Below are 9,906 nucleotides of genomic sequence, written 5' to 3'. Positions count from 1 at the left end.
GTACCGTCGCCCATGAGCCTCGCGCCAAGTAAGGTGCACCCCACCTCATCCATATGCCACACACCACCATGGTCTCGCGGCTCCCATGGTCTCGCACCACCATGGTCCCACGGCCCCCCAAGGTTCCTCGTACCACCATGGTCTCGCGACTCCCATGGCCCCGCACCACCATGGTATCGCGCCTCGCATACTCGTATGGGATCTAAGACCTCTAGAAGGAGCGTACGAGGAGCAATAGGAGAGACCCAATAACTATTTGGTATCAAGCCAATAGTGGTGTAGATGACTGAGTATATCGTCCATGTTAACACGCAAGCTTTCCTACACTTAGTAGAACATGGGATAGCTTTGAGCAGATACGTGCCTTGGAGATGCGAGAATAACCATCAGTTACAAAGCACCCATATGTGTACGGGTGCAGGACGTACGACCATGAGGAGGACAGAAGCGTGACCCTGACATCTATATAACACAAGTAGTGGAGGTACGAATTTGTACAGAGAGTGGAAGCACTACATGCATGCCTCTGACTATGTACCAGGCCGACACCATGACCTTCTGCTCCACCATGACCTATGCCACTACCCTGACAATGTACCTATGTATAATCTTGTCCCCTGGGACCATAATGTATGAGGAGCCATTAGAGCTCCAATATAAGTAGATCATCACCCCTCCAGAAAAGGGGTTGGGAAAATCATTGTACACTCAGGCTATTAAGCAATATACAAGGGCTTACTCCATTGTTGATCTGTGTTTATCCTTTCATAAGTTCATCATAAGTTCTTATCTAAATATCTCCATACTTACCTTTGAGTTTTCTGTTCTAATTTCGTTGACGAGATTTCACCGTCAACAGTTTGGCGTCGTCTGTGGGAAGAACAAGCATCAAGCCAACATTATTTCATCACTTCCAACAAAGAAAGATGGTAAGACGTTCAAAACGCCTACGGCAAATACAAGATGATGAGGTTCACCAAGACAGAGTATAGCGGAGGGCTTCCAAGGGAGACCCCCCTCCACCTAAGCATGGAGGTGGATCGGAGGAACCTCTTCCCCCAAGGGAGGAGAAGGAAGCATCGTCCCCGACTATCTGGCCCGACGGAGGTCATTCAGAGCCGCCAATTCATCCACTTCACCGGCCCCCGGTGGCACCATGCTTAGGCCACCAAGACCCAGGTCCATCGACGCACAGGCCAGGCAAGGATCCCGGGGTATGCTTGGTAAGTTCCAGCTCAAGGACTCGCTTCTACAAAGATGAGATTCACGAGTTACATAAAAAGACTCGAAGGCTGGAAACCACGATAGAGAACATGCAGGAGGTCTTAAACGACCTACTGCAAGGAAAGTCGAGCATACCCCTTCCTAAACATAAAAAAGGGAAAAACACTGTCCTCGTAGACGATGGGAAAACCCGACTTTCCACCAGTAAAACTCCCCCGACAAACACAACCAAAGCAAGGGTTAAGTCTGAGGACCCACGAGACCCCTCAAGCAAAAAGAGGAGGGGACTAGACACGAAAATGCAAAGCCCTCGAGGCAAGATTACCACTGCACTTGGGGAGCATGAAGATGATGAACAATTTGACCGTGATTCGCCCTTCACAAGGGAGATCCATGCTGAGAAAATTCCCACCAACCTCTGAGAGCCTCGCATGACTCCATACGAGGGTACTACGGACCCAAAGTATCACTTAGAATACTTCAATAACTTGATGAGGTTATGAGGGGTCAACAGCAGAGCAAAATGTCATTTCTTTGTTGTTACACTCAAAGGTGTTGCATACAAGTGGTTTAGGAGGTTAAGGCCAGGAACAATCAAATCATGGCAGCAATTCTCTGACGAATTTCTTTAGCAGCACCATGTGGTCAGCGATTACGTTATGTCGATTACCAGCCTCGCTAACATAAAACAAGGCAAAAATGAGAGTCTGAAGAACTATATCCATAGGTTTAATATGGATGCAAAAAAGGGGGTAAGTCTGACCAAAGCGAAGCTCAAGATGGCTATTACAGCTGGAGTTCGTCCAAGAAGCAAGTTATGGGCTAACATGCTCAAAAGAGAAGTTTCAAATTTACCTGATTTCTTCGAAAGAGCACTGAAGTACATACATGTGGAAGAGGGCCATAAGAACTCGCATGTTGAAGAAAGCGAACCGTCCTCCAGTCACCCCAATACCAATACGTCTAAAGATTCCATATAGAAGGGGACGTCATGCCAGAAGGATCGCTGACCAAGTTTAAAGTTTGATGAGGACCATCTAGCCATAAAAGTCCTGGCCCGAGAGAAGATCACCTCAAAAATCATAAAAGGGTCTCAAAGTAGACGCTTACAAAAAGGGTCTCAAAGTAGACGCTTGCAAAAAGGGTCTCAAAGTAGACGCTTGCTAAAAGTGTCTCAAAGTGGACGCTTGCTAAAAGGGTCTCAAAGTAGATGCTTGCAAAAAGGGTCTCAAAGTAGATGCTTGCAAAGAGGGTCTCAAAGCAGACGCTTGCAAAAACGGTCTCAAAGTAGACGCTCGCAAAAATGGTCTCAAAGTAGACGCTTGCCAAAAAGGGTCTCAACGAAGACGCTTGCAAAAACGGTCTCAAAGTAGACGCACGCAAAAAGGGTCTCAAAGTAGACACTTGCAAAAAGGGTCTCGAAGTAGACGCTCGTAAAAATGGTCTCAAAGTAGACGCTTGCCAAAAAGGGTCTCAACGAAGATACTTGCAAAAATAGTACTATGCCTAATGACGAGAAGGACGTTTCTCGCAAGAAATAATAAGTGCCCGCGAAAATATATAAAATGATAACTAGAACCCAATGGGTCAACATATCCTTATAGATACAATTAAGGTGCACCATAGAGAGACTTATCGAACCCCTTCGCGTGGGCACAAAAGGACCTCGAGCATAATAATAATGAAAAAAAAAAGAAAGAGAAGAGTCTACAAGAACACCTAAAGGCCTCCCTATAAACTGGGGGGCAAGTGTGGATACCAAAAATCCACACTAAAAGAAAAAATACATGATCCCATATTGAAATGAGTAAGGGTCTACAAACATGAATGAATTGACCCAACGAGCAACACAAGCTAAGTTATAGAGTTTGAGCTAGCCTAGAGCCTACGGCCTAAATGCTCATATGAGGATGGGCCACATTGCGCAAAATAACCTCTATAGAAGTCAAAAGAAAACATAACACACTCCTGAGGTAGTTCCAAGAGACCACAGATCAAATGATGGAATCTCCGGTCCTCACGATGGTGGCTACATCCTAGACATGCCCATCTCGCACATATGCACCATGCTACACCACACCTCGCGAGGCCATTCGCGCACCTATGGGTCTCGCCCAGGCAGCATCTCACGCAGACGCTCCAGTAGCCTCGCCCATGCAGCGTCTCGCGCAGGTGCTCCAGCAGCCTTGCCCAGGCAGAGTCTTGCACAGGTGCTCCAGCAGCCTTGCCCAGGCAGCATCTCGTGCAGGTGCTCCAGCAGCCTCACCTAGGCAGCGTCTCGTGCAGGTGCTCCAGCAGTCTCGCCCAGGCAACATCTCGGGCAAGTGCTCCAGCAGCCTCGCCCAAGCAGCGTCTTGCGCAGGTGCTCCAACAGCCTCACCCAGGCAGCGTCTCACGCAGGTGCTCCAGTAGCCTTGCCCAGGCAGCGTCTCGCGTAGGTGCTCCAGCAGCCTCGCCCAGGCAGCATCTTGCGCAGGTGCTCCAGCAGCCTCGTCCAGGCAGCGTCTCGCGCAGATGCTCCAGCAGCCTCGCCCAGGCAGCGTCTCCTCAAGTGAACCAGTGGTGTCGCCCATGAGCCTTGCGCCAAATGAGGTGCACTCCGCCTAGTCCATATGCCATGCACCACCATGGTCTCGCGACTCCCATGGTCTTGCACCACCATGGTCCTGCGGCCGCCCTACGGTGCCTCGTACCACCATGGTCTCGCGGCTCCCATGGCCCCGCACCACCATGGTCTTGCAGCTCCCATGACCTCTCACCACCATGGTCTCGTGCCTCATGTACTCGTATGGGGTCTAAGACCTCTAGAAGGAGCGTACGAGGAGCAATAGGAGAGACCCAAGAACTATTTGGTATCAAGCCAATAGTGGTGTAGATGACTGAGTATATCTTTCATGTTAACACGCAAGATTTCCTACACTTAGTAGAACATGGGATAGCTTTGAGCATATACGTTCCATGGAGATGTGAGAATAACCATCAGGTACAAAGACCCTGACATCTGTAACACAAGTAATGGAGGTACGGATTTGTACAGAGAGTGGAAGCAATACATGCATGCCTCTGACTATGTATCAGGCCGACATCATGACCTTTTGCTCCACCACGACTTATGCCACTACCCTAACAATGTACCTATGTAAAATCTTGTCCCCTGGGTACACAATGTATGAGGAGCCATTAGAGCTCCAATATAAACAGATCATTACCCCTCCAGAAAAGGGGTTGGAAAATTCATTGTACACTCAGGCTATTAACCAATATACAAGGGCTTACTCCATTGTTGATCTGTGTTTATCCTTTCATAAATTCATCCTAAGTTCTTATCTAAATATCTCCATACTTACCTTTGAGTTTTTCGATCTAATTTCGTTGACGTGATTTCACCGTCAACATTAGGCATTTCTCCAGGGCTTCAACAAGGAGAATGTTAATATGTAGCTGCCTCTAAATGTCTAGGAACTTTTTAAATTGAGAATCCAACTTTTGCTTCTGAAAACGTTGAGGAAATGGAGGTGGCTACTTTGAAATTGAACTTTCTGGGTGATAATGTTGCGGCATCCGTGCAACATTCTGGGTAGAGGAAGATTTTTGTGCACTAGGAAGTTCAGCGTCTTTTTGGAATTCCTCATTTATTTGGATTGAAGAGGGCTTGGTCTTGTCCTTCTCCAACTCTTTCCCACTCCTCAAAGTGACGGCTTTACAATGTTCCTTTCCCACATTCCTTAGATTCTCAGTATCACTTTGCAGTGTACCATGGCGTCTATTTCTAAGCTCATTAGCTAGTTGCCCAACTTGGTTTTCTAAGTTCCTTAATGAAGTTGCTTTACTTTGAATCATGGCTTCATTATTCACTATATATTCCTTCAACATGTTCTCAAGAGAGATAGATTGCATTGCTTGGTTTTGTGGCCTTTGTTGTGGTGCTTGTGGGGGGTAACCCGGTGGAAAATTTGGTCTTGGAGGCATAGAAGGATTGGTAGGGCCAGCTCCTTGATAACTCCATGAAAAATTGGGATGTTGCCTCCATGATGGGTTGTATGAATTAGAATAAGGACCATTCATATTTTGGTTCCCCATGTAACACACAGCTGCTGGATTGGAAGGACAGTTGTCAAAAGTATGACCCTCACCACAATACACACATGAAATGCTCTCCATTTTCCCCATTTGTGTCTCCATAGGCTGCCCCATTGATAGATTCATCCCCATATTCATTGTCTTGAGGATATTATAAATCAAGGACACCTGGGCTGCCAAAGAAGTGATGGCGTCTACATCATGAATACCAGCCACCTTTCTACCTATAGACAATCTAGAAGTGGGCCACTGATAGTTGTTGTTAGATATTCTCTCAAGGATTTCATATGCCTCATTATAGGACTTAACAAGAAGAGCCCCGTTCGCTGAAGCATCAACCACCATTATAGTATGAGCGTTGAGACTGTTATAGAAGGTCTCCAGTTGGATGCAATGTGGAATGCCATGGTGAGGGCATTTGCGCAACAACTCCTTAAACCCCTCCCATGCCTCATATAAAGATTCTTCATCAAGTTGTTGAAATGAAGTAATCTCATTGCGGAGCTTGGCATTTTTAGTGGGAGGAAAATGCTTATTAAAAAACAGCTCAGCCAGCTCTTGCCAAGTACTCACAGAATCAGATGGCAAAGAGTTTAACCAAGCTCTAGCTAAGTCTCTCAAGGAGTATGGGAACAACTTTAGTCTCAGTGCATCCTCTGTCACTCCGGGCAGCTTGGAAGAGTCACTCACTTCAATGAACAAGCGAAGGTGAAGGTGAAGGTGAAGGTGATCCTCTGCTGGTATCCCACTAAACTGGCCCACAGTTTGAAGCATCTTAGAACATGACTGGCTTCAATTCAAACTTTGTTGCATGAATTTTTAGTCTAATGATGCCCGGATTGAGCTCATTGAAGAGGGGGAGAGCATATTGCCTGATAGCACGTTCTTTGTCATCAACCACAATAACTGCATTTTGACCATTATTGGCAGCTACTCCCCCTTGAGCTACTCGATCTTGAACAACTTCTACTAGATTTATTGGCGAAACATGAGCGGCTCCTGCTAGATTTTCCGCCCCTTGAGCAGCTCCTGATAGATTTGCTGCCCTCTGAGCAGCTCCCTGGTGAACCCCTTGCTTAGCATCCATCACTACTACTTCCCTTTTTATTTGTGTATCTTTTGCCTTCTTCTAAATGTACCCTCGATTTTTGGATCAATGGGAAGTAGTTCAGGGTCTAGATTCTCGCTCATACACTATGTAAACCTGAATTTTTTCACGAGAATCACCCCAGTTAGCACAAAAGAAAAATTAAATCAAATTCCAAGATAATTAACTTTACAATAATTTACTTTAAGCAATCCCCGGCAACGACGCCAAAAACTTGTTGCGAATGTTCCTAAGTGTGTGCAAGTGTACACAATCGTCAAACAAGTAATATAATAAAAGTAATTTTTATCGTCTCCTCAAGGATTGCTAAACAAATATTGTAAAAATCAACACCAAACAATTTGTGGTACAATTAACTTTTTTGATGATTTAAATAATTGGACTAAAGAAAAACTAAACAACAGAATTAAAATAGGTCTTTAACACTAAAGCAAGAAATGACAAATTGTGATTAATACTATGATAAAAGTTAGGCATATCAAATCCCCCTAATTTGTAGTTTTGCCCCTGATGTTGCAACAAAGTTCATAGCAAAGTTCTCTTGTAACTAGGATTTCCAATTTAATGCACATGCCATTTTTCCAAATGCTCATGTTAAAGTTCCATCAATTAAATTCACATACTCCTATGACAAATTTAATTTCAAGAACATAATTTCAAGCATCAATCCTTCAAGTTTGCAAGGTGAATAAAATATCCCTAAGCTATCCATTAATTAATAATAAAATTATCAACATGCATCAATCAAGCATTTCCACTAATTCTAAACCTTCCGGAATTAAAACTAGCTTGTTTCTCACCTAAGTTGATCATTCTCAAGAAAGAGTTTGCACAACAAATATAGCTCAAATGAACAAGAGAAAAATTGCATAAAACATTTAACACTTTGGGGTTGATTACAAATTAGGGTTCATCAATATCCCTAACACACAACAAATTAGCTCATAGTCAAAATACCCAAATCACCAAAATATATATTCAATATTATCTCAAGAGTTCAATATGAGAAAAATAAAATTATAGAAAATAAGTGTTTAGAAATACAAGCCAAAATGATAGAAATCTTCTATTCTTTGTCTTCAAACTCTTCTTCTTCTTCTTCTTCTTCTTCTAGCTTCCTCATCCTAGGTTTTTCCCCTTCTTTTCTTGATGTTTCAGCTCCCAAAAGTGCAGAGAAAACTCCTTCAATGGTGATAGGTGGCTGGGTTTCTTTCTTAGAGAAGATGATCTCCTTTTTAAGCTAAAAAATTATATAAACCCTCATTTCTCTCTCTACACATGGGGACCACTCTTCTTTTCAGAATTGTTCAGCTCCTTTCCACCTCATCCTCCCACTATTCAAGTCTCTCCACCTCATTTAATCACTTGCCAAGTGTGCAAACTTTATGTTGCTAGCTACACACACTTTGCTACAACAAAGTTGACTGATGCTACAACAAAGTGCCAGAATTTCTGCTCCAAGATGATTTCCTTGCACATGTTTCACTAAGCTTTCCAAGCACCCTTTCTTTTTGCCTTCAAAATAGATGTTATACCCAAAAAATAGGAGAATGTATCCTAGGAGGCTAAGGAGAATGCATTCTAGGAGAGCTAAGGGGAGTGGTCCTAGGAGACCCCAAGGAGGATGTGTTCCTAGGAGACCCCAAGAGAGTGATCCTAGGAAAATCCAAGGATGAGGTCCGAGGAGAACTCAAGAAAGTGGTCTTAGGAGACCCCAAGGAGAAAGTGGTCCTAGGAGACCCCAAGGGTGTGTTTAAGGTAAGCCTCCCAATGTTTCCTAAGTGTTGGCTCGAACGTGTCCAAGGTAAGTAGCTAAGGAGGAGGAGTCCCATGCAAGTCAAGAATGGGGGCTTAGATTTTGACAAGAAGAGCCTACACAATGCCCGATCGGACATGCTTAGGAGATGCTAAAGGAGAATGCCTTGAACTTGTCCAAGGTAAGATGTCAAGGAGGATGCCTCGGACAACCTTGGTCCGAGGAGAAGCCAAGGGGATTGGTTCAAGGAGGAACATGGCATGCTAGAGGAGAGTGTTATGTTAGATGAGAAAAGTCCATGTCCTACCACCATGCACGTTCAACCCACAAAAACATGTCCTACCACCATGCATGTCTTACCACCATGCACGTCCGACCAACACTTGCATGAGTATTCGGTAGGAGGTGGATCAACTAGCTAAAGGAGAACCTGTGTGCGTCCGAGCCAAGAAGAAGCAGCTACGTCCAAGTAGAGAGACCTTGGCCAAGGAGAGGCCACAAAGGGTCCGATCGGACCCTAGCTTGATGAGCTTCCAAAAAGATTGGCTCGGACCAAGTCCAAGGAGAGGTCCCATGGACTTAGATTTTGGACGAGGTCACACAAGGTCCGATCGGACATAATTGAAGGAGCCTAGTGCTTGGCTCGGACCTATCCGAGGTGAGCTTCAAGGAGGTTGGCTCGAAGCCATCCGAGGTAAGCATCCACATTACTTGGCTCGGACCTATCCGAGGTGAGAAACCAAGAAGATTGGCTCGGATCTAATCCGAGGAAAATCCAAGTCATTGGCATGGACTTTGGTTCGAGGAAAGATCATGAAAGCTCCAATCGGACATGATCAAGGAGAAGACCATGCATGTGTGCCAAGGGATTGGCTCGGATCTTAGCTTGAGGAGTCCCTAGATGGTTGGCTCGGACAAGTTCGAGGAGAAGACCATGCATGTGTGCCAAATGGTTGGCTCGAACCAAGTCCGAGGAGAGGTTCCATACAAGCCAAAATATGGACTTAGTTTTTGGCCAAGGGTACGCAATGTCCGATCAGACATGGTTGGAGATGCCAAGAAGAGTGTTCGGGTTTGATCGGATCACATTGATAAGTGTTCAGGTAGGCCCGTGTGCATCCGAGCCAAGAAGTAGCAGCGTAGCCTGAGGGTTTCAAGTGGCCTTGACTTAGCCCATATCCAAGGGTCCGATCGGATGCATTTGGGATCAAGGAGCTCACCCATGGTCCGATCGGATGCATCCTAGGAGGCTAAGGAGAATGCATTCTAGGAGAGCTAAGGGGAGTGGTCCTAGGAGACCCCAAGGAGGATGTGTTCCTAGGAGACCCCAAGAGAGTGATCCTAGGAGAATCCAAGGATGAGGTCCGAGGAGAACTCAATAAAGTGGTCTTAGGAGACCCCAAGGAGAAAGTGGTCCTAGGAGACCCCAAGGGTGTGTTTGAGGTAAGCCTCCCAATGTTTCCTAAGTGTTGGCTCGAACGTGTCCAAGGTAAGTAGCTAAGGAGGAGGAGTCCCATGTAAGTCAAGAATGGGGGCTTAGATTTTGACAAGAAGAGCCTACACAATGCCCGATCAGACATGCTTGGGAGATGCTAAAGGATAATGCCTTGAACTTGTCCAAGGTAAGATGTCAAGGAGGATGCCTCGGACAACCTTGGTCCGAGGAGAAGCCAAGGGGATTGGTTCAAGGAGGAACATGGCATGCTAGAGGAGAGTGTTATGTTAGAGGAGAAAAGTG

At 45.3% G+C, this 9,906-nt stretch overlaps 1 protein-coding gene and 1 non-coding gene across 2 annotated transcripts; one reads left to right on the top strand and one right to left on the bottom strand.

Annotated features, from left to right (window-relative positions):
* Positions 1–4,743: 4,743 nt before the first annotated feature.
* On the bottom strand, positions 4,744–6,078 carry LOC133806916 (uncharacterized). The gene has a single exon (XM_062245011.1). It carries the CDS (start codon positions 6,076–6,078, stop codon positions 4,744–4,746), a length of 1,335 nt encoding a protein of 444 aa, XP_062100995.1.
* On the top strand, positions 5,705–5,811 carry LOC133807533 (small nucleolar RNA R71). Its single transcript, XR_009879440.1, has one exon. It is a non-coding gene; the product is annotated as a small nucleolar RNA R71 (small nucleolar RNA).
* Positions 6,079–9,906: the final 3,828 nt, after the last annotated feature.

The sequence above is a fragment of the Humulus lupulus genome, chromosome X (genome assembly GCF_963169125.1).
Source record: "Humulus lupulus chromosome X, drHumLupu1.1, whole genome shotgun sequence".
NCBI lineage: Eukaryota > Viridiplantae > Streptophyta > Magnoliopsida > Rosales > Cannabaceae > Humulus > Humulus lupulus.
This window is presented reverse-complemented; position numbering and strand designations above follow the sequence as displayed.